The sequence below is a fragment of the Abramis brama genome (genome assembly GCF_963993115.1).
Source record: "Abramis brama genome assembly, chromosome: 24".
Classification (NCBI taxonomy): domain Eukaryota; kingdom Metazoa; phylum Chordata; class Actinopteri; order Cypriniformes; family Leuciscidae; genus Abramis; species Abramis brama.
The window spans coordinates 26,772,354-26,797,596 of NC_139986.1; the positions used below are offsets into that span (position 1 = coordinate 26,772,354).

The window sequence follows — 25,243 nt, forward strand, 5'->3', positions numbered from 1 at the left end:
GTTTTTGGTAAATATTTTCTGTATTTAATTTTTTATATTTTTAAATAGTTTTTAGAACAAATCTCAGCCATTTTCTCAAACTCTATTTTATCTTTTGTTTTTTGGTTATTTATTTTATTGCTCAGTCCTGTAATTAATAGAATAATGGAATGTTTTAAATGGATTGGTTTGTATTGTTAGGGTTCATTTACTTTGCTCTGACCTCCTGACCTGTGTTTTGTCAGACTGCTGCTCTTCATACAGCTCGATGCTCCCAGCAGAACATAAATGGGTTTATTGTAAGTCCAGAACCAGCATGATCCGACCAATCAGAGCACAGCACTGGAATCTGATCAATACATGAATTATGGGTGTTTTTGGAGATCATACGATTGTAAGGAGCAAGAACCGTGTCATAATTTTTCCAGTAAATAATTCTCATGTGTGTGTGCTTCCGCTGGGATGCTGGGTGGCTCACACACAGGCATGTGTGTGTGTGTTTGGTTTCATGCAGAAAAATACGCTGAGTGATTTTATGATTTAATCAAAAAGGTATTACTGGGCGGTCAGGTGGAAACAGGAAAGACACAGACGTTAATCTGCGAGTGTGTGTTTAGTGTGGGGTGTGGTGCTGAGCGTAAACCAGTGTGTGTATGAAATCATGGCACAATAGCTCATTTGTTATCAGCCTGCAAGTTTAGACAGTTACATTCGTGTGTCTATCTGTCTGCACACACACACATACACACAGGTGTTTTCAACATCAAAGAGCTCTTTGTTCTTGACTAGGGGTTAGTTAAATATTATGCTTGTCTGAATGTTTCTCTTTTTCTGTGTTCAGGAACCAGGCCCTGCGAAGGTGACGGTCACCAGTACCAGCAGCAGCAGCAGTTTGGTGTGTCTTCCCAGCACTATAGCTCACGCTGAGCGAGTGCCGCCCACGCGGGCCACCCTGTGGCAAGAGGGAACATGGAGTCGGGCCACTTTACCAACAAGCTGCAGCGCCGGCAGCCTGAGTCAACTGGGTACCAACACACAAACAATTCATTTGAAACTAACAAAAACAAGGTTATGACATGCTCTTGTGAACCTGGGTGTCAATAATTAGCTGATGAAATATTGAAATGACTTGTTTCCACAAAAACACATTTTAAATTTTGAATTTAGAACAGAAATATTCCATACACAAGTATGCATGTGCAAACAAACACCTTGCACACCTAATCTTATCTATGTTTTGATCATCGGTCCTGAAAAAGTCTTTGACAAAAAGGCAATTTTCAAATTTAAGGCAGTTTTTATGAAACTTTCACAGACCTTTACCTTGACTGTCCAAGCTGGTGGAATGACCTCGCCTAACACGACCCGAACTGCTGAGACTTTAGCCATTTTCAAGAAACTGCTGAAGACGCATCTTTTTCATCAACACTTGACCCATTAATACTAACACTTACTATTCTATATAAAAAAATGGTTTCACTTTATTGTCCCTTTAACACATTCTGTTGTCTAGAAGTAACATTGCACCTACATGTCTACTAACTCTCATTAGAGTATTAGTAGAGTATTAGTAGACTGGTAGGGTTAGAATAAGTTGACATGTAGTTGCAAAGTTACTTATAGTCAGTAGAGTGTCTGTTGGAGGACCATCACAATAAAGAGTTATCAGATATTAAGCAGACAGTACACTAATACTCTAATGAGAGTTGACATGTAGTTGCAAAGTTACTTATAGTCAACAGAATGTTCAAAAGGAACCATCAAAATAAAGTGTTACCAACATTTTTTTTTTTTAAAGTTGTTATTTAAAAGCAGAGCCTTTTTTTTTTTTTTTTTTTATAATTGTATAACAGCAGAATTCATAGTGAAGAACTACATTACCCCTGATATTGCAAAATAAATTCCTACCAATCAAGGAATCGCAACAAGCTAATCTCGCCAAAGGAACTCTTTAACGTCCGCCCATAAAGCAGGTCTCCTTGTGCTCTCAAATCACTTAAATATTTGTATCAGGGGTCTTTCCTCCGAGGAGGCAAAGAGGCAGTGCATCTTTAAAAATTGGATGAGAAAATAATCCGCAGTACAAAAATAAAACTGTTAAATATGAATATTACGAAAGCATGTTTAAATCACTCAACCCTGTCCAGCAGCGACACCAGCAGTTAAAGTTATGGCTTTTTAAAAAAATGGGAAAAATGAATGGGAAAAATAATTCAGGAGCCAAGGCCTCTTAAAAGTTGGGCGGACACCGTGTTACTCTATTGTGGTGGTGAGTTTTGGTGCAAATGCCTCTCAGATCATCATAGCAACAGTGAGTTTCTGTCAAATTTTCTTCATTAAAATCTAGAGAAATATTTACTCTTGACTCACGAGGTCTATCCCACTGCCACGGTTCACTATTACCGTCATGTTCAGTACATGTGATTTATAATATTGAATTACATCACCAGGAATAATTTTTTTATTTTGGTCTTAGAAGAAAGATGTCCACTTCACACATAATAAAGTCACTGGACCTCCAATTTCAGGCAAAATGAAAAGAACATTTAAATGCGTAGGTTCACTTACTCACAAAAACCACAGTCACTATAATTTCTGACCAAATGCTACAGTGATTGTTACCTTAATAAAACTGTGGTAACTTGTTGTTAGTCACCACTGTCATTAAAAACAAGACTGAACAAAATGACGGATTCTCAGATCGTTTAACTCTGTTTGAAAGAGATCCCAGATTAATTTAGTATGATTTTACAGTAGTAACTAGGTATTTTGGCAGCTGTAATGTTACCATGGTACATTTTTGTAAGGGTACTGACTGTGATTTTTCGGTCTTTCTCACGCTCAGATTCAGGAAACTTGAGTGCTGGTCGTAAGCCACGGGTGGAGAGCGGATATTTTTCGCTGGAAAAACCCAAAAATGAAGAAGATGAAGGACAACAGCATCAATGCCAGCAGGAGCGAGAGCCACTACCGCAACAACAGCCACCTCTGCTTTCTTCCTCCTCCACATCACCCTCCTCTTCCTCACGCTCCAGGTATCTCTCATTTGTTCCAGAGCTCTTCAGCTCTCCAGTCAGCTCACACACGTCACACAACCCACACACTGCTACTAACACACAGATTCCCGGTGATGTGCGCATTACATGTAACGCCCGCTCTCACCAACACAACACACAAAGACTTAGCAAATCAGAGGAGCATCTTTCAGTGGACGCCCCATCGCTGGAGTTCCCATCCTCGACGGATGCCAATCTCTGTCCCCTTCCCAGCCCAGACACGCTCTCCAGTCCAAACTCACACACATGCCACGCAAACATCCTCCCGTCATCCCTGTCCTCTTCTCAGAGCTCTTTGGACTCAGAGCAGAGTCCGGAGAGCCGTGTGGGCAGGGCGGGTCGAGGCGGGCAGGGTTACGCCGCCCTGGCAGACGTGCCGCGGGCACGGAGACTCAGTCATCGGGAAGCGTACCGACCCACTCAGAAACGGCAGGAGCTGCGAGCACGCGCGAAGAGCCCAGGCCGGGAGGAAGTGGAACGACTGTTCGGACGTGAACGAAGGTGATGAGTGATACACACACACACACAAAAGCTCTGTTTCAAACCCATGTGACGCAGCTATCTCCTTAGACAGCATTTACGCGGAGATGATAACGTTTTTCAAAATGTTTCAACGCTTGGAAGGTTTGCGTTCTCGAGCCACCAGACACTAGCCTAGAAATCTAGACGCACCCTAGCGGCAGCAAAATGTATTTCGCAGCCAGGTGGGTCTAGCAACTCTCAATAGACCTTCTAGCTGCAAAAACCTAAATTGGGTCAGGCCAATCACGTCGTGTATAGAGTAGGCGGGGGCGGGCTTAACATATGACGACAGAGTTGCGACGGCTGCCACTTGAAAACAAAGAATGACGGCTGCTGATGGAGAACAACGGTCTTTCGAATCGGCTTTGGAGGACTTGGAGTTAAGTTTTTCTTTGAGAAAAGAGCAAAGAACGGCACTTAAGTCATTCTTAAAAAAAGGAAGATGTGTTCGTCGTTTTGCCGGCCAGATATGGCAAAAGTTGAATCTATTAACTAAGCTCCGCTGTTGGGAAAACGCTCTGGTTGGTTGAAGCGCTGTCCTATTGCGTGCAGAGGGAATTTGAAAGACAGCCGTTTATCCCGCCCCTCGGATTAAACCGCGTCTATGGTGAGTTTCCAGACCTAACATCTTGATGTAGGTCTGGCTTGCCAGGCTAACCAGACACTGTTGTCATGCGAATGAGCGGGCCGGAGCGCATTGAGGGTTTTCTGTTAGAACAGTGTCGTGTATGCGGTTATGTAAGTTAATAACTAATGATCTTTGCAACGGAAGTGAGTCAGTCAAAACTAACCTCGAGTATGAGCTCCATATTCTCACTCTATCATACTATATGAGCCATAAAAGACTAATGTATCAAATATGATACTCAACAAAAATGACATATTATATTGCGATTAATATTATCAAAAATGTACATAATATAAAATAAATAAATTAACAAATAATAGCATAGCCTACACAAATACTTGATGAAATAGTTTATTTTTAATGAACTTTTAATTTAATTTAAAGGTTCACTCAGTCATTTTTTTTTTTGTATGGTTTGCTAAAGTATCTTGCATGCAGCCTTACTTAATAGCAAACGTTTTCAGTCACTGATGTCATTGTAGAAATGTTGTTCTATTTGTTCCACAACCAGTTACTGAGATAAACAGTGATTCGTATTCATCTGGTCATGTGATCTCCGGACCCATATTGGTACTGTTTGAAATAGATTTGATGTGCTTATGATGCCTAAAAATGCTGTCTACTAGGTAGGTATGTCACTAGAGTTTGAACCAGAGCCAATGACACACACACACATTCTAGTTAAATATACATGCATTTAAATCACACAAATGAAGACATTCCTGTTTTATAGCCATTTTATGCTTTATAGGTTATATTATGATCGTAATTGAGCAGATACACAGTTCTGTACAGGGAACTGCAGATACGCAGCTACTTCCCCTGCAGTATAAACACAATCTGCTTGCTCAGACCCAGCCAACACGCCTGCTGTGTTTACGTCTCAGAGCGAGCGTGGAGGTTATATCTCCACCTGCTGGAGCCGGCAGGAAAAAACCAGCCGGTTATCGGTCAATGACACTCAGGATGAACAAGTTCAGAGACTGAGACGCAGGGAGGATGCGCTGCTATCTGTCAGAGCTACTGCTGTGCCTTTAGCACTTAGAATCATGACATTCATCTCATTCTTGCAGCTTTAGCGCCACCTAGTGAACACTGTGTAGAACTGAACTTCCAATCTAATCTCTCTTCCATTTTGTTGAAATCTCAAGGCAGAACTGAACGCTGTATCTGTTCAGTTCTGTATCTGTGATTTAAAATGTTTCTTTATTTCTGCTCTGTTCTCCTTTCATTTCAGTTTTTTCTTTCTCTCGTGCTTTTTATGTCTTTTTTGCTTTTTATTTGATCTGTTTCTCCTCTTTTTCAGGCAGTCTTCTGAAACTCTGCACTTCCTGCCCTGCGCCACGCCCTGCCACGCCCTCTGACACACCCACTGCTTACTTTCATTCCACCTGCTGGGGCCAAATTATAACACACACACACACACACACACACGCATATCTCAGAATCAAAGACAAAAGCCTTTTTCACACCGCAAGCAGCGCATATTTATTTCGGAAAACAGATTAACATTGAATTCAGACTGCCCAACTATGCACACAGACGATTTAGTTTATAGCCTCACAATGAGGTTCGAGGTCCATTTTGCTCCATTGGAATTTAAAGGTTCACTAATAATTTTGCTAAAATGGCTTGAATGCAGCCTCACTCAATAGCAAACGTTTTACTGATGCTATGGCAGAAATGTTGTTTAGGGGTTTTGTAAATACAAAAATGATTTGTATTCATCTGGTCATGTGATCTCCGCCCCCAATGAGGTTCCATTATTAACCCACTTATATGCAATACAGTATATAAAATATATATTTTTATATAAATTAGAATAATTATGTCTGTTATTAAAGGAAATGCTAAATGTGGTACCCCAGAATGCATCAGAAATGAGAAAGCATAGTGCACGTATGCTGCTGCTTCAGTTCGGTGTGAAACGGGTGTGAAAGATTAATTATTCCTACTAACACATGGGTGTACACTGGGACAAAGACTGACCGCTGACTGGGGTTCTGCTCATGGCTGGTGTCCTGTGTCTGTCCCTCTGCTCTGCCATCTGCTCGTATAAGACATCTAAAATTCATCTTGTTAAACAAATACTACAAATTAATGACATGCTAACATCCCAGATTCTCTCTTTTGAGAAAAGCCTTGCAGTTTCAAACACTAAAATCTTCCTAAAGGTAATTTTGCTGAGGGAATTAAGCTTCTCTGTGTTAGCTAGCTCCTTAATCGCAAATGTAATGGCAATACATGGCAAAAGTTGCTACATTATAAAGTAAAAAGTGATTTTTCACCACTAATTATAATAATCACATTACACTGGCTTTTATAACAGGAATCTGTTTTATAATACAAAGTCATTCTGAGGCAATGTCAATGAGAAACAATTTCCTTTCCTTTGTTTGAGACATTGTTATGACAGTGTTCGGGTCATTTATGGGGTCAGTTTCTGCTGACTGACCAGTAATGAACCGAGGAAGTGATTTTTCATTTTATTTCACAAAAATATGCTCCGGCATCCTTCCTCTGTAGATGTAAACATCCTGCAGTGCTGTAGGTAGAAACAGTGAAATTTGTTTCTTTATTAATGCATTTATTAGTTTATTATGCACCGCATTTAACTCTGGTTTATTATTTAACCCATTATTTTAGACAAATCTCAAAAAAAGGTATGAGAAGATCTGTGATGAAAGGAAAGCATCTGATTATGCCATATATTCCATTGTTTCTGTTCTGACCTCTGTGTGTGTTTTGCAGCAGACGTTCACAGGTCATTGAGAGATTTGAGTGTCATGACGCTGTCAACACTCCAGAACAAATGGACACAACGAATTCTTTAACAGACCCCGCCCCTTCTTACTCTAAAACAGCCAATCAGAGAGCAGGACGCAATGAGAAACGGCTCTCCAACCAGAAACAGGTGCTCATTTAACTTGGTGTTTAATTAATGATTATACAAGGGTGTATAATACAATTTTTTGTAGTAAAAAACGTTTTGCATCGGTTGAAATTAGTGTATAAATTGCAGTATAGCACTTTGAGTGTGTGAAATGATTGGACTAAACATTTTTGCTATTGTTCAGGAAGTTGCTGAGTGTCCTTACAGCAATAAGCCAGTTCAATCTGGATCATCCAATCAGATTTCAGAATCAGAACTGTCTGTTTTATAATGATATTTCAAGGAGGCCTGGTAGCAGTATTTCGTTAAAATCATCAGTAATGTTTCTTTGAATTAATTCATTTTTAATTTATATCTTAAACTGTTTCAGGATTTCTCATTGGATTCGGCTAAAGGCCAGACGGATGAGGTTTATTCACTAGCTGGTTACCGAAGGGCCAAAAGTCTGGACCGCAGAACCACAGAGACACTCATGACTGTAAGACCACATAAATAACACACAAATCCACATTAATAATTTTTTTGATTACAGTTTTGGTAATGTATTAAATTAAATAGTGTAGGTAGTAATTTAATGGTTATTAAACATAAGGTAGAAAGTTTTAGGATTTTAGTTTTTTTATTTTATTATTAAATTATAAACAAAAAAAAATGGCTAATATTAAGTCATGACTGAATTTTATCTATTGTAATTTTTTAGATATTTTAATTAAATAAAATGAGAAAAATAAACATTATTGTACATTTTTGTGAATATAGAAAAATGTTTAATTTCAAATGTTATCACGTCATTCAGTAAAATCGGCATTAATCAAGTGTTTCTCTGAATTCAAATGTGTCATTTTAGTTAAAAATGTTATATTGTCCATAAATATCATCTTTTAATGGGACTATATGTACGAATTTTCCCTTTTTAATCACTTTTTTATAGCCAGTGTGTGAACGGCTTATAACGAAACTTTAAAAAATAGACTTTCTCCGACTTCCAAGCTTGTCTGTGATTTTTTTTTTTTTTTTTTTTTTTTATGGTGATAAATCAAAAGGATTTGACATTTACACTCGCTCCTGAGAGGCTCTCTTCCGTTCAATGACACATGAAACGAATATAACGTTCAGGATAATGCCGTGAGAGCCATGATTCTGTACAGTAATGTCTGTGTGTCATGCAAAGAGGTTAATTCAAACTATAGCCTCACATAGCCAGATCTATATAGTCTAAAGTCTCAAATATACTTTATAATCAAACTATCATAACATTGTAATTTTAATTACCTCACCTGTCGACATAAATCTTTCTGAATTCTACATACTATAATTGCATTGTAAGTGTTTCAAAAGGGACCTTTAAAGACTGATGTGCATGACCAAAGACTTAACCCTCATCTGAACTCTGAACAACTTTCCTTTTCTGTGTCGCTCATTAAGATGCAAGACTATGACTGTTTGATTCTCACAATAGTTAACTTTCACTTTGTTGGTTAGAATTATATTGCATTACATGCAAAATCTAATATGAACCATATAAACTAAAGTGTGTTTTGAAAATCTACTTATATAATCAATTACTCTTAAGAACACAGCATGTTTATGTCTAAGGGGCTGCTAGGCTCTAAGAGTGTGTGTGTGTGTTTCAGCTGTTAGTACTGCGTTCATGCAAACCCAACCCAGAACCACTTCATCACCCGTGATTATAAATAGCATTCACTCAGAGCGTTAGGACCAGAGACACATGCCCAAACACACACATGCACACATGAGAACACAGATTCATGTTCATACACACAGAGAGACGGCATGTGAGTCAGAAGCGTGTGAAGAACAGGTCACAGATGAAACTCAACAAGACTAAGGTACTGTGAATGGTGAACTACCAAACGTCTGGTGGGTGTGATCTTCACCGGACTAGATCTGCTCAATACTGCAGCTTTAGATACTATGGGAGAGGGTTTGTATTATTATTGGTTGTGTAATTTTAGGTTGAAGATTAGTTTGTTTATGGCTTTGTGAGGTACCACTGCCTGTTCTAATCTTGCAGTTTCTGACTTATGACTTATGGTGATGGTTTTATGATGCAGAAGTAATTTTTAGGACTTTTTAAGCACTTTTTAAACTTAAACTTAAACTTAAAATAAAAAAATTATATATATATGTCTTTTCTATATTGTTGTATTTAAATTAACATTGATATTAACATATTTAATAGATGCATTGTTATATTAGTGTGTTTGTTTCTGAAGTCTTAACTGTTGATATCTTGATTGCATGTAAAGTACATTTTAAAAAATCATGAATTGTGAACAAATATCTCACGGACAAAAAATAGCAAACGATATTATTGAGAACAACAGGGACAAGCCACTTTTCCCGATGGCCTGGGTTGCAAAACTGTATTTGCATTTTACTTTATCTATAGGCATATAAATTGTATTTTTTAATAAAATGTGTTAATTTTCTCTGTAGGCGAGATGCAATTTATTTTAAGGGAAAAAGTATTTAAAAATCATAGAAAATAAGGTAGAAGACTAATAACTAGAAGTCACTATGAAACACAGGTTAATGTAAATTTTTGAGTGAATTGTTGCATTGAATTTTAGTTTGTGGTCATGAAAACTTGATTAATGTATATTAACAATTTGCTGTTCCTGTTAATGTTTGAAGTTTATACATTTTATGTTTTGTTCTCATCTCTTTTCAGCCGGACCTGCTGAACTTTAAGAAAGGATGGATGACCAAACTGTACGAAGATGGATTGGTGAGTCTAAAATGAACCAGTGAAAGTCTTAAACGGCTTGTCTGAACGTTTAAGGTGGAGATTATTCAGAAGGTTTGTTCTGCTTCTGTCTCTCTCGGTGTCTCAGTGGAAGAAGCACTGGTTTGTTCTGACCGACCAGAGCCTGAGGTTCTACCGTGACTCCATCGCTGAGGAGGTGAGTGTTTTCAGCAGCGATTGAAACGCCACTGTTAACTAACATAACAACATCCCTCGTGTTCCTCAGGCTGCTGATCTGGACGGAGAGATCGATCTGTCCTCATGCTACGATGTGACCGAATTCCCAGTTCAGAGGAACTATGGCTTCCAAATCCTCGTGAGTGATGTTATTTTATTGTTCCCCAAAGAAACTTTCAATGAACCGTTCTTAAAAGAACTATTTTGAAGAACCTTTTTCCTCTATAAAGAACCTTTTATGGAATGGATTAAAGTTCTTCATGGAACCATCGATGCCAATAAAGAACCTTTTTTTTATATATATATATATATATATATATATAAAGAGTTTACCAGTGATGTACACTTTAGAAGTTTGGGTTTGGAATAATTCAGATATTTTTATGTGCTTTTTTTTTTTTTTTTTTTTTTTTTTTTTTTTTTTTTAGAAGTCTTTTCTGCTCATCAGAAGAGACACATAATTTATTTGATGAAAAATACAGTAAAAACAGTAAAATTGTGAAATATTACACTGCAAAACTGATAATAATAAGAAATGTTTCTTAAGCAGAAAATCAGCCTATTAGAATTATTTCTTAAGGATCATGTGACACTGAAGATTGGAGTAATGATGCTGAAATTAGATGATGCTGGATTCAATTACATTTTAAAATATACTCAAATAGAAACCATTTATTTTAAATTGCTGTAATATTTTGTAATGTTACTGTTTTTACTGTGTAGTTGATCAAATAAATGGAGCCTTAGTGAGCATAACACTCTTCTTTCAAAAACATTAAAAAATCTTTATTCCAAACATACAGTAGTGTATATAACATTTGTTTATGTATATACCAAAACTGCTCAGTGATCTAACCGTAGAGGTCCTTGCACACTGAGTCCGTCCGTAAAACATAAATACGACCTCGCATTGTGTCAATCACGTTTACACACTGCCTCCAAAACCTTCGTCCGTCATAAAAAAACTTTTTCCGCATCCGTAGCAAGCATTTTTAGAGGTGTTTTGACAATTCAGAGCCACCGAATGACGAATACGAAAAAACGCATACACAAATTTCGGACTCAGTGAACTGATGCCGTCCATCCCTGCGCTCTTGAGTTATTGATGCTAGACAAATATGTTACTAGGATTGCAGTGGTATGTTTTCACACCTAAATAAAGCCCTGGTGATATTATCTGTAACCCTAACGCTGTTCCTCACTAAGCATTGTTTCATCTCTAATGTCACCTGATCCGTCAGCAGCTGTGACATCATCACTTCCCTCTAAAATAACACCCCACAGGTCCAATGCCACACTTCAGACGTTTGTCTAATGCTCTTTTTTTCCTTCACTAAAGGGCAAAACTAAATATTTTTAATCGTTTTTTTTCTTCTTTTGGATAGTCACTTTAATTTGCAAATAAGCAATTTCATCTGGTGGATGCAAAAATGGGCAGAAAAAGTACAAATGTATTGATAAAGTTTTAATTTATAAATGTTTAATTTACATGCTCCTGTGTTTTATTAATAAAGCTGTTGAGATGTACTTGATATTGTGTTGTTCGTCTAGGTGGCGAATGATAGGTTCCTTGGTGCTGTTTTTAAAGTTATTTTAGAGATGTCAGATATAGCAGAAAGCGTTGGCCGCCTCTGTGTACAGACGTACAGCGGGGCGTCAGTGTCAAGAAATGAATAACAACTGTAAATATAACTTCAGCCTGCTATCTTTATGCCTTGGATAGAGAATGCCACGGATAAACTAACGTAATACTAAACTCCCATCTTAAACTCCTCTTGCCGTCTGATCTGCCAGATTCTAGCTTTCACTAGATGTATATCATAAACTTTTATTCCAGTGTGTGATTGGACCATTTCTTGTGGGATAATCTTGTTACTGAGAAAAAGATGCCGGACTGTGACATGCTTTCATTCAGTTCTTTTGTGAATTTGCAAGGTTCCCACAGTCGTGGCAAAATGGAAATATCAAGGAATTTTAAAATTGTGATATCTAGGCCTATAAAAATATATTTGCTCAGATAATATTTCCTATAATTAATATATATTTTAATAGCTATGCTCACCTCTGAAATATTTATATATATTTATTATATTTTTATATTTATAATATAAATATAATAATTTACATTTTATTATATTTCATTGGATCTAAAATATTTAGAGCTGAAAAAATAGCCAAGAAATTCTTATTTGTTCGAGAGTGGTAAAAAAAATAATATATATATAGTTCAAGATAACCTTTGAATTATTTTTTTTAAGTAAACTTGTTAACAATTTTTTTATTTATAAATAACAGTCGTTCAGTAATCATGACTGGAAAAGAAAATATTCTGTGGCGCTTGTAGTCGAATTGAACAGAAATAGTCTGTTTTAGTTCAGCTGTCATACATCTGATCAATCGACTCGGTGTCCTTGTCTTCCTCTCAGAGTAAAGAAGGGGCATTCACACTGTCTGCCATGACCTCTGGGATACGTAGAAACTGGATCCAGGCCATTCTGAAGAACATGCGGCCCACCGTCGCTCCTGATGTCACACGGTGAGCTTCCACATCATGTTTAGTTTGAAAAGTATGGAAAAAGAACATCAAACATTTACAAATTAGACTTCCCTCTGTAACTTAATTAGGAAAATCTATACTATAAAGGTGAAGTGTAATTTCTGCACCTCTAGTGACAACAGTTGTTTTGTCAGTCTGTTCACCTGTGCCTGGCATAACAACACTGGCTCAACCAATGCTGTGAGTTCGGCGGACAGTTCTGTTTGGTGCAACTAGTAATGCAGAAATTACAAACTTAACCTAAAGATACACACCCTTATATAAACAGTACATGCTTTCTGGAAAGCATTTGAGCTTTGGAAAGATGTCAACTTCCATTTTTCCTCTTGAGATTTCCCCAAAAACTGTTTTTTATTTTATTATTATTTTTGTTTTCTTCTGTTCCTAACTTACCTGTATAATTTATTGTGTTTTTCCTGCTCCGTTTATCTGACCACAGGAAAAATGTGTCTCTGAAACTTTCAGTTCTTATGCCCAGGTTGGCATTTCCTGTTCTTATTCAAACCTGTGTGTGTATTTGTGTCCGCTGTTGTGTCAGCTGAGTTTAGCGATGTGTTTTGTGATGTTATGTTAGTAATTCCTGTTCCCTTTTTGCTTCTGTCGTTTGCCTGTTTGCTATGTTTATAATGGGGCTGTTAATTTAACATGTTCATTTAGTACACTTAATTGTATTACAAACAGAATGGAAAGAGATAAATGAAATTGAAGAGCCTTTAATAATGTATGCTTAGTTAATTTGGAGTGTTACATCGCTGCTGTGTGTGTGTGGCCAGATTATTTATCATAGTGGTGTTAGAGTTTTTGTCTGAGCTTTTAATTTTTTTAATTCATTAATTATGTTTAACAGCATTACATTTATTTAAATTCCAGCTGTTTCACACCACGTTAACCAGTCGCAACATGATAAAGTGATACGTGTGAAATCCTGTCTGACCGAAGGACATTTTGTCAGCTTCACATTGGATAGACCTAAATTAAACCTTTTTATTATGCACAGACAACTTAAAATAAAATCATATAAAGACACACATTAGAAAAAAACATGTCTGCTTAGTGGTGGTGTTCTGTGTAATTTCTAAAGGAAATTAGAAATTAGGTAGACATGCAACAGAACTTTCATGGATCTGAAAGCATTGGTAAAGACCTAAACAGCTAATTTAATTATAAATCTAATCCATATGGGACATTTACCAAAGCTGAAGTCATCACAGTACAGAATTTAATTATCAGTTATCAATTATTGGATGATACTTATTCTTATTTTAGGCCTGTTAAAAATATCCAATAATTAAAAAACATATACATCAACAAAAAAAATCTTAAAATAATTCATTTAATGCATTAAAACTAAATGTAATAGATTTTTGAAAGGAAAATATTTTTAATACTTAAATATATTTACAAGCATATATCAGCTCATTCAAAATTTGAAGTTTCATCTATTGACTGTTTTTGTTGAAGATACTGGTAAACAGGGTGGCAGGTACAGCACAATTTATGTTTACACCTCGTCAGTCTCCCTATTTCTTCTTGTGATGTTACATCACCTCATTCTTTGAAGGAGATGAAAAATAGCATTGCATCAGTGTCCACTTTTAGAACACACCCTGCAGCGCGCAGAGACACACATGAGTGTTTACCGACATGTTTGAGAGTGGTTGAATGCCATGCAGTGATCAAATGGTTTTCCTCACCCTACTAACCATTAATCAAACCATCCTGTCTTCAGTGGTTTGGGTGTGTGTGTTTTTTTTAGACAGCTGTAGTCTCTTTGTTAACACTGTGCATGTTTCACAACACATTTTCATCTTGGTATAGAGGGTATGCGTGTGACGTCACCATCGGCTGGAGTGATTACGCCCACTGAGTGGCAAAAAGACTGAGTGGCAGCATTGGTTTTCAGCGTGAATGCCACGAAGAACACACAAAACGTATCTAAATGGGAAAGAGCTTTGAGATTGACTGTACAATCAGATTTGACAAGAAATCTGAGGTGTATTTTTACAGACTGCCGAAAGCTACAGAAAAGAGAAGCAAATGGATCAATGCAATTCATAGAAACAATTGGACTCCAGGCAGCGAAAGGTGGATTTGCAGTTATCATTTTGTGTCAGTATGCTGAATTTTGGGGTAAAATCATACCCTATATATTGTATTGTTATATATTGTATTGATAACTCATCAATTAAATATTTACCATCGTATATTCTGCATAATTGGATGTTTTAACAAAAAAAAACACTGACAAAAATGTTTTAGGGCTGAATGATATGATGATATATATAACATTTATATACTGTAAGTGATCACCGGATTTAGACCTACCTATATTGTATTTATATAAAGCATTCATAGGCAAATTTGCTTTATGTATTTCCCCGGCGTCGATATCAGGCACATATACTGTAAATGTCAGGAACCACGATTCCTGGCTGCATTTCAATATCCATGGATCACTGGATTTTTGGTAAGTTGTAAGGAACACTATATCAAGTCCAACCTTTCATTTAAACTATTAAATCCAGTCACACAGCAGCTCTTTTGCCACTCAGTCCGACTGAGGGGTGCGTGTTCCGGCGGGAAAGTGACGTCAATGCATACCCTCTATAGTTATGTCCACAATTAGGGAATGATTCTGCGTGTTTTCGGTAACCTTTCAGATTGACCCACAATGCCATATGCAACAGTTTTTTGTGAAAAAACGAATATTTATGGAGTGGCAGTGATGCTTACCTTAGCAAGCACCAATAATAATTCAAATACTTATACTGTATAGTGTATTGATTCAGTATCTTCTCTTGTCACAGTTCCCTTCCAGAAGAGCGAACCAGATCAAATGTGGAGCAAAACTTCATCCAACCCCCTCCTAACTCTTCGCAACTCTCGAACAGCTCTGTAGTTGAAGCTAAAAAGTCAAATGAGGTCATCACAGACTCTGCGCCTCCTCCCGAGCAAAAGAGTCGAGTCAACAAGCGAGAGGGGCGCTCTAAAACATTTGACTGGTCCGAGTTCCGCCCAGGACAAGAAAACGAGAGCGGACAACCCTCAATGAAGAGGGCAGACACTTCAGTCACTATCTCATCTTCACCCTCCTCCACCTCCTCTACTGCCTCCTCCCCCATCTCTAGCTCCTCCTCTCATCAGACGTCGTCCTCCATTACTACCACCAGCCATACTGACAAGTTGCCACAGCGAGATGAAGAAGTGGTGCAGGAATATGCGCACCACCATCAGACCACACCGACACCAGGTGCAGTCAATGCGTCAGAGCTCTCGTCAAAGCTCCCCCATAAAGTGCCACAGGAACAAGGAAAAATGGATGTGGACCAACTCAGGGACACGCAGGAGGTTGATGGTCACCGAGCGGCCCGCAGAAACTCTAATGTCCAAGTGGAAATTGAGCAGAGGTGGCAGCAGGTAGAAACAACGCCCCTCAGAGAGGAAAAGCAGGTACCGATCGCTGGCAGCTCCCCTAACACCTCAAATACACCTCTTGGAGAAAGAGTCATTCCACAAGAGATGACCACCATCCTGGAAAAGGAGGTAAGAACCATCAGTATTTATTTCTCGCCTCATTTTCCATCATAAAATGATGAGTATGCGCAGGTGCCGACTACTTGTGTGCTTATGTTATGTACTTAAGTAATTTCCTCATTCAAATCTGATTGTTTTCCACTGATGTACGCTGATGTTCACAGTTGGGTCAGGCACAAAGGGAGCTAGCCAGACTCCAGCAGCAGAACAGTGTCTTACAGGAGCAACTTCAGGATGCGCGTGGGAGAGAGCAGAATGCCCGGGAAGGATATGTACTACAGGTACCCAAACAGAACTGAACCTAGCCAGAAAAGATACAGAAATCAAAATCTTCTGTAGTTTTTTGTGGCTCTTTCTTTTTTGATTTCAATACTAATATAATTTTGGGTGTTAATGAAACTCTCAGCATGAGTGGTGCTAACTGATCTGCAATGTCTTTCTTTCCCTGGGCTCTGACTGGGTTTTGGTTAAAACTCTTGTAACCAAACTACAAGTTTTCTGAAGATAACAAATGTGAACATCTGGCAAGCTTTCAGCTGTGCTTTTCTGTTTTTTGTTTGTTGTTGTCTCATTCAACTCTTGTCATAATTTGCATGGTGTTATCATTCCTCTGTTCTTCATTTTCCTTTAGTTGCTGTTTTATAATCTGGTGTAGTGTTACTCCATCTGTTTCTTCCTTCATCTCTTAAGTTTCCTCTCGTATTTTTTTCTGTACAGTGTCATTTATATTATCCACAGAGACACAGTTGCATTTCATAGTTGCATTCTGTAGTTCCACGGCCTCTTTAGATCATTTATTTCCCTTTTTAATTGTGTTGTTCACATTTTTCCCTCATTGTTGAGCACCATTTTCTCCATCTTTGATGTTATCTTGAAAAAGCACAGTGGAAAGCTTGAGTAAGTATGTAACTTCGGAAATTGAACTCCAAACGTTCCTGGGTTCCCAGCCACAGCCTAGAAGACGTTGAGCATCATGTATGTGGCCATAAAAGAGAAGTCTTCCTGTTACTAATTGTACTTTCCTCTTAATCTCTTAAAGAGTGACACAACCGCTGCAAAGCCTTCGTCTGATGCAGCGTCTACCCCTGTTCACCGAGCACCATGGCAGCGCCTCAGCAAACTGAACCAGGATCTAAAGTCCGAGCTGGATTCCCAGCGTCGGAAGCAAGATAAGTCCAGTCAACAAGTTAGCAGCTTGAGGCGTAGCTACAGCGAAGCAAAAGATATCATAGGACACCATGAGGCAGAGATCGAGGCCTTGGAGGAAAAGCTAACGGCTGCCATGGCGGAGATTGTCGTGAGCGAGCAGGCTGTGGCACGAATGCGTAGCGAGTTGAAAATTGAACGGGTTCGCTGTCAAGAACGTGAGGAAGAATGGGTCCGAAATGAGGTGACGTTGCGGTCACAGCTGCGAGAGAGCGAGGAACGTCTACGTCAAGTTGAAGCCAGTTTGCTAGAGAAGAGCCAGGAGTTGAGGCAGCTCGAACAGCAGCAAGCTTTGCAGAAAGACCAGCACAGAGACGTGCAGAGGTTACAGGAGAGACTCTCTGAGGCCACTGGGCGTCTGATTTCCATTGAGGAAGCTCAGACTATGAGAGAGGAGCGGGAGAGAAAAGAGCAGCGGAGCCTGGAGGAGAAACATGAGCGGGAGCGACAGGGACTGACCTGGAGGTTGTCAGAATCCGAAGAGAGGAGGCGTGAAGTAGAAGAGCAACTGCAAGAGGCACAAGAACAAGTGGAGGCGCTGCTGAGAGGGAGTGGTGGGATACAAACTATGGGACTCAGGGATGAAGTACATCGTCTTCAGCAGGAGTTGGAGGTGCAGACGGATATGGTGGAAATGTTGCGGGAGAGTGTGAGGAGGCTGGAGGAGGAACGTGATCAGCTTACTTGCCGCTGTCAAGAACTCCTCAATCAGATTTCCGAGGCTGACCGAGAGGTTGGAAAGCAACAGGCATGTTTAACGACGGTGGAAACAGACTATCACTCCCTTGAGAGCTCGTATGAGCGTGTCTCGGAAGAATTTGCTAGGATAAGTCAAGTGCTACGAGAGAAGGAAGAGGAGGTGAAGCAGACAAAGGAAATGTATGAGCAGCTAATAAGACAGAAGGAGCAGGACTTGAGCGAGGCCCTAATAAAGATGGCTGCCTTAGGCAGTAGTCTAGAAGAAACAGAAGTTTGCTTGCAGCAAAAAGAGGAACTTCTTTCTAAAATGGAGCATGACTATCCAGGACTGGTAGAGTCCCGAAGAGCAGAACAGGAGCTACAGGCAAAACTGGTGGTTGCCGAGGATCGAATTGCTGAGCTGGAGGAACACCTCAATGCCCTGCGACTTGGATATGCAGATCTCAGAATGCGACGTTGCCGCTCACAGGAAGACATGCTTGAGGGTTTGAAAGATATGCAACATGATGTTTCCTCATACTCAAGTCTCTCCCAACTTCCTATTGCAAGAAGTAGCTCAGAGACGGAAATGTCCTTGGTAAAGCGGCAGAGGATTCGCTTTTCCACCATCCAGTGCCATTCCTATCAGCAGTCCCAGGGAGCAGACCGATTTCAAATGGAAAACACGTCTTTGGATCTGACACAAGATCTGAGCCTAGACCACATGCATGACCTGAGCCTGACCCAAGATATCAGTGTAGCCAGTGACAGTTCATTCCAGCAGTGCAGAGATCCAGAGAAGTTCGTCTCCATTATACATGCTCTGGAAACCAAACTATTGGCCACAGAGGAGAAGCTCAGACACCTCACTGAAAAGATACGGGACCAGCCTGATCTTTCAGCGATGCAGGAACATCTGAGCACCAGAGCAACCATGGAGGACTGCACGACTAAAACCTGTGATGAATTACCAATGGATGAATCCAGTCAGAAATCCCTCAAGACTTTTGGTGAGCAAGACATTGATGAATATGAGAAGGCATTGGCACTGGTTGAGTCTTGCACAGAAAAAGTCAGAGAAATTCTTAGCAATCAGAAAGAGACCAGTTCTACTGAATCTCTCATTTGTACCCTTGCAGAAGTAGAGAAACTGCTGGTTTGTGCCACCACATACCTGAGGAAGGGTAGCACATTTTATGAGTCGTGCCAGACCTTTGATGCACCAGATATGCAATCAAGGAAGGAAAGTATAAAACAGTTTGCCAGAACATTATCCTTTGAGGCTGAAGTTCTGGAGAGGATGGGGTTCTCTCTGCAGGACCTGAACTCTGATATTATGTCGGCCCTAAACTCCATTCACAAGGATGCTGAAAACATCAAGAAGGACTGCGATGGCCGTCTCTCAATTGTTTATGCTGATATACTTACAAGAAAACTTATGCTGGAGGCCATGTTCTTGGCAGAGGTGGACAAGCTTGAGATGGGTAAACTAGCAAATAGTGCTTTTTCACAGGATGCCATCAAGAATGCCTGTATTAGTGCCGAGCTTGCCTATTCACTTCAGAATCTAACAATGAATTTTCAGGAAAAATTTGATGAGCTTCAAAAGGACTTGGTCAAAGCAAATGAAACTTTAAAACAAAGAGACATGGCTCTGAAAGATGCTGTTAGTGCGTCAAAGCATGCTCAAATTGAGAGCATGCCCCAAAGCAATACTGATCATCTTGCTGATGTCACTCCTCCTGAACTTGCTCCCTACATGGAGCAGATTGAGATGGAGGAAGCTCAAAGTTTAGCAGCAGAGATTGTCCGCAGACACTTGGCCATCGGCACGCTATCCCATAGTGCAGAATCAGAATCACATCTGCAAACAGGCTGGGAAAATCTCATTGCTGAGCTCAAGAAGCAAGCAAAAGCCCTCCGTAATCTCTCTCAGGAAATTGAGAGGGTCTGCGAGGAAGGGGAAACAAATTCACTTTCCGGACTTGCGAATGCCATCCAAATGAGCTCATGGCGCAGCGACTCCAGCTCGGTTTGCATGCGAGAGGCCTTGATGCAGGTGCAGGTCACGTATGTTGCTTGCAGGTTGCGAGCAGGTCACACGAGGGAACTCTCTCTTTGCCAGGAGACTAGCCGCAACATGGCAGTGCTCGTCCAAGAACACGCTGAGAGTGTTGCAGCCATCCAAAGGCACTACCAGAGCTGCGTGGAGAAAGAGCATCTGAGCTTCACTGACACTATAAGTTCCTTGCAGGAGGAGAATGACATGCTACGAGGGGAACTATCCTATAAGCTCAGGGAGCTGCAGGAGCAACGGCAGAACCTAACCCAGCTGGAAGAGGAGTTTCTTAGGGAGAAAGAGGAGCTGAAGAGCAGGCATGCAGAAGAGATGGGAAGGGCCGAGCAGGAGCAGACAACCAGAGAGCTCGACTTAATGGAGTGTGCCGCAAACAACCAACACAGAGTGGAGACCCTGCTACTAGAAATGGAAAATGCTGAGTTGAGGCACAAAGAGCACATCCGAAAACTTGAGCAGGATTTTCAGAGTAAGGTCCAGGAACTAGAACACACCAACAGAGAGGAGCTCCACAAGCTACAAGAATGCTACAGCCAGACCATCTGCTCATTGGAGGAGAGGAACGAGAAAGTGGAGAACAAAGCTGAGGTCGATGCATGTCCCATGGAGGAAGGGGATGGATCTGATCAGGTAACGTGCAGGGATTCAGAGTCCCTGCTCCGAGTCCGGGAGCTGGAACTGCAGTTGAGCCGCATGAGAGAGGAGCTGGAACAGAAACCACTGGATGGAGATCTGACCAGCCTAAGGGAGAAGTACCAACGAGACTTGGACAGCCTCAAGGTTTAACCTTTCAAATTTAATGTCACACCCATCCACCGCCATGGCGCCATGTTTTTAGTTTGTTGCTGTTAATTTGGGTTGCAGTGGTTTTAGCTGATAATCATTTTGGGAATATATTGCATTTGTTTATTCAAGTTTTAAGGTGATGATACACAGGGCAACTTTTTGAGCAATGTTGCTGGGCAATCTTGCCTAGCGATTGTTGCTTGGGCACTTTCCCATTGAAAATGGGCAATAAATATATATCTGGATAATTTAGATCGGTCGTGGGCCCTGTGTCTCATCTGGTTACCTGTTGAAGGCAACATTGCCCAAAAAGTTGCCCTGTGTATCATCACCTTTAGAAACAGAAATTTCAAATCAACACAGTTATGTTTATATATATATATATATATATATATATATATATATATATATATATATATATATATATTATTTATGATTTATGGCCTCTTGGATTTTTGAAAATAACTGCAACCCTGTAGCCTCATAACCATGATGCTTTCCTTTGTTTCAATGCTGTAGTGCACATTAGCTGCACTGGGAGTTTTGAGCACATACAATGACCATGATTGACACCTATCACAAATTACTCTTTACTTTTACTGTGCTCGAACATGCTTTTACTGTGTTCAAAACACCTTGTGTTTTAGTGTTCAAAACACCTTGTGTTTTTAGTGTTAGCATTGTTGTCTGTCTACTGTGTTAGTGTGAGAGTTTGATTGCATGAATTCGCTCTAGTCAATCAGTCATGCTGATTTGCTTTCATTCCTCTGTGCTATCTGTCATCTCTCATCACAAGAGCAAATGTTTAAATGATGAACAAGATGAATCCAGCCATCCCTTTTGATAGCACCCAACCCTGTTTGTAACTTATGTTTGCTCCTGTAGAGAGTAGGGCTGTGTAAAGATTGGTTTTCTGATTAAGATCTTCATCTGCATAATTTGAAATCCCAAGACTGATCATTTAATGTATGCCTTGTCAAATGAATGCATTGCAAAATTCTTCAAAGACTCCAAATTGACCATTAAAGTGTCAAATGCATGAAAAATGGGCTTTGCTGAGTAAATTTTATAGACGTTTTATCCACCATCAAGCCACCAAGATGGTGTACCAAAAAAAATATGTAGCAAGACCATAAAGACAATAGATACCCAGCCCTAGTAGAGAGCCTGCTAGGGTAGATAGATTGTGTTTGGTGTTTGTTTGTGTTTGTGATCTGATGTTGTTTGTGGAACTCAGGCAACATGCGAGCGTGGATTTGTAGCAATGGAGGAGACGCACCAGAAGGTGATAGAGGACATCCAGAGACAGCATCAGCGGGAGATCCGGAAACTTCTAGAGGAGAAAGAAAGACTGTTGGAGGAGGAAACAAATGCCACTATTGCTGGTAATAAAAACACCACTGTATATTAAATACACCAATTTTTCATTGACAATGAATTACTTCCAGTTTGAGTTGAAGCATCACAGTAGATTGTTTTGTGTGCAGCGATTGAGGCCATGAAAAACGCTCATCGCGAAGAACTGGAGAAAACCCAACGATCGCAGATGAGCAGTGGGAGCGCAGACATCCAGGAGCTGCGCAGACAGTACGAGTAAGACACCAAACATCACTATATCTGCACAAATCACTCTTGTTTTGGTTTACCATTGTCACTAAGAAGATTTTCATTTATTCATTAATGCTTTCAACCAAGCAAATTTTTGTAAGTTTTGATGTGTTTATTTACATTGTGTCCATGTAGAGAGGAGTTGCAGTCTATCCATCGCGAGCTGGAGGTTTTGTCTGAGCAATATTCTCAGAAGTGTTTGGAAAACGCACATTTGGCTCAAGCGCTGGAAGCAGAGAGACAGGCGCTGGGGCAGTGCCAGCGAGAGAACCAGAAACTGCATATACACAACCAGGTCAACCAGAACTTTCTGAAAACTCTCTGAAAACAGCCTGATAAAGAGACTAAACTGTCTTATAAAAAGTTAATAAAGTTTATTTAAATAATTTTCTTTAAGGTTTGTAAACTATAAATAATATTAATTTATGGCAAGACAACCCACGCGAATAGGATTATAGAACTAATAGAAATCACAGAACTTTTTATAACGACATTTTTTGTTTTTCAAGTTCTAAAATGTTTACTTTAAATATGCAAATGAGGCATTATCTAATTAAATATCCAATAATTTGCATACAGTTCCAGAAAATAAATTTAAACATTGGATGAAGCTGGGTCTCATTTTGTTGACACATTAGAGTCTATAAATGTAAACTTTGGATACGTCTATTTATCACTCCTTAAATCAGAAAATATCAGCCAGGAAAAAAAAAATCACCCTGTTTTTAGGAATAAAATGTTATATAAAATAAGGCAAATGATATATGAACAAACCCTTCGGAATATAGAAGTGGAGATTTCTGACTCATTTTGACTCAAAAATCTTCTGACTAAAACAAATTTTGAGAAAACGGCCTTCAAATATATGTATTGTAATTGAACTCTACAACAAAATAGATAAAATAAAGTGTGATAAAATAAAAACCCTTAAAAGTGTAGTCACTTATCTAAAGCCAAATAACGTTTGCCTGGCCACATTTTTGCCTGTATTCACTTGCGAAGTCAATAAAGTTCCCCACCATGATATAAACATAAACTTGTGTGTGTGTTACAGGAACTAAATCATCGTCTGAATGAGGAGATTACCAGAATGCACTCCTGCATCAGTGGAGACAAATTGACTTCCTCTCTGACACAAGGCAAAGACATCTATGAACTGGAGGTACAGCACAAACCCTGTCATCTGAATTTTCATCAATTAACGGTGTCATGCACATCATCTAAATGTTGTTTTGCTGCAGGTTTTGCTGCGAGTGAAGGAGTCAGAGATCCAGTACCTCAAACAGGAAATAAACTCTCTCAAAGACGAGCTGCACACGGCACTTCGAGTAATATGCACACACACGAGTTGTGTTTCTCAGTGCATGTGTTTCTCTTTAACAGCTCTCCGAACACATGCTAGCGCGTTCTGATGTGTCGTTCATATGTGTTGCAGGATAAGAAGTATGCCTCAGATAAGTACAAGGACATTTACACGGAGCTGAGTATCGTGAAGGCTAAAGCTGACTGTGACATTAACAAGCTGAGGGAGAAACTTTTGGCTGCTACAGAAGCTCTTGGGGAATTAGACGCTGAAGGCGTTACTGCTGGATACGGTGAGACATTTTAAAGTGGTCATCGGATGCAAAATTCACTTTTATATGGTGTTTGCATATAAATGTGCAATGTTGTGTGGACACAACCATCATACAATGAAAAAAATCCATTCACTTTTTTTTTAATCCTCAAAAAGTCTAAACACTCAATAATCTGGCCGTTTGGATTTTCTGAGCACTATGATGTCATATTGCTCAAGCTCCGCCCACGACCACTGACAGACTGTCCTGTATTAGCATATTTCTAACCTCAGCCATTCAAGCAGTTGCTCATTATCATTTAAAGAGACATGCACCGATACAGGTCGCTGTGAACAGAGCTGTTTTTGAGGAGGTAGAAAGGTGTTGTTTTACACAACCATTGAGGAATTTTAACCAAAGTATGTTACAAACTTTACATGAAGACCCTAAAGAATCATACCAACTTGTGTAAAATGGGCATCCGATGACCCCTTTAAGGATTAGTTAACACAAAAATGGCAACTCTGTCAATAATTTACTCAGCTTCATGGCGTTTCAAATCCACGTGATTTGGTTTCTTCCATAGTGTACCAAAGTTAATTTCTAGGATACTTAACATACAATTGGAGCCTAATCCACACATTATTATTTTAGGAATTTCAGACGATATTAAAAGGTTAAACAACTATCAACAATGCCTCCTGTCCTATAGTCTCATCACCGCAAAGAAGCTACTTCTCATGCATTGGAAAAATAAAGAAACACCCACCACAAAGATATGGCTTAGTGATCTTACTAACACTCTCTACTTAGAGAGAATAAAATATATTCTTATGGATAAACTCCCACACTTTGAAAAAGTGTGGTCACCTCTCATTCACTATCTCACACCTGGCAGTGGAAATTAATGTTTCCCTCTAACTATAATAAAGTAGTATTTAGACGGAAGGGTAAGGCTGGGTAGGGTGGGAAAGAGGGATTTATTTAGGTTTGTTTTTGTTTTTTGTTTTTTTTCTGTACTCTGTATGTCTATCTGTTGATTCTGTTCTTCTTTTACCATTGTTGTATATTCTAAAAACAAAAAGAGGACAGTATGTCCTAACTGCACACATTTCTATGTGGATATACATTATACTCTTGTGTATGATGTAGATAATATAACGATGTGAAAATGTGCTCTAATAAAAATATTTGAAACCATAGTGCACCAAAGGAA

At 39.3% G+C, this 25,243-nt stretch overlaps 1 protein-coding gene across 8 annotated transcripts in view; it reads left to right on the forward strand.

The window, feature by feature from the left end:
* The window catches only part of LOC311075637 (myosin phosphatase Rho interacting protein), a 47,768-nt gene that overhangs the window by 16,041 nt on the left and 6,484 nt on the right, over nucleotides 1-25,243 (forward strand). For 2 of the 8 annotated variants that reach the window (XM_084103182.1, XM_084103179.1), the window contains exons 6-24: nucleotides 225-278; nucleotides 821-1,004; nucleotides 2,825-3,536; nucleotides 6,937-7,099; nucleotides 7,449-7,556; nucleotides 9,774-9,830; nucleotides 9,937-10,005; nucleotides 10,075-10,164; nucleotides 12,452-12,561; nucleotides 13,022-13,060; nucleotides 15,390-16,125; nucleotides 16,281-16,397; nucleotides 17,156-20,857; nucleotides 22,101-22,248; nucleotides 22,351-22,456; nucleotides 22,607-22,766; nucleotides 23,526-23,633; nucleotides 23,713-23,799; nucleotides 23,907-24,066. In XM_084103182.1, coding sequence (XP_083959308.1) covers nucleotides 225-278; nucleotides 821-1,004; nucleotides 2,825-3,536; nucleotides 6,937-7,099; nucleotides 7,449-7,556; nucleotides 9,774-9,830; nucleotides 9,937-10,005; nucleotides 10,075-10,164; nucleotides 12,452-12,561; nucleotides 13,022-13,060; nucleotides 15,390-16,125; nucleotides 16,281-16,397; nucleotides 17,156-20,857; nucleotides 22,101-22,248; nucleotides 22,351-22,456; nucleotides 22,607-22,766; nucleotides 23,526-23,633; nucleotides 23,713-23,799; nucleotides 23,907-24,066 — 6,910 coding nt within the window. The remainder of the gene's footprint in view (nucleotides 1-224; nucleotides 279-820; nucleotides 1,005-2,824; nucleotides 3,537-6,936; nucleotides 7,100-7,448; nucleotides 7,557-9,773; nucleotides 9,831-9,936; nucleotides 10,006-10,074; nucleotides 10,165-12,451; nucleotides 12,562-13,021; nucleotides 13,061-15,389; nucleotides 16,126-16,280; nucleotides 16,398-17,155; nucleotides 20,858-22,100; nucleotides 22,249-22,350; nucleotides 22,457-22,606; nucleotides 22,767-23,525; nucleotides 23,634-23,712; nucleotides 23,800-23,906; nucleotides 24,067-25,243) is intronic. The other 6 variants (XM_084103180.1, XM_084103184.1, XM_084103185.1 and 3 more) reach the window with 6 other exon arrangements.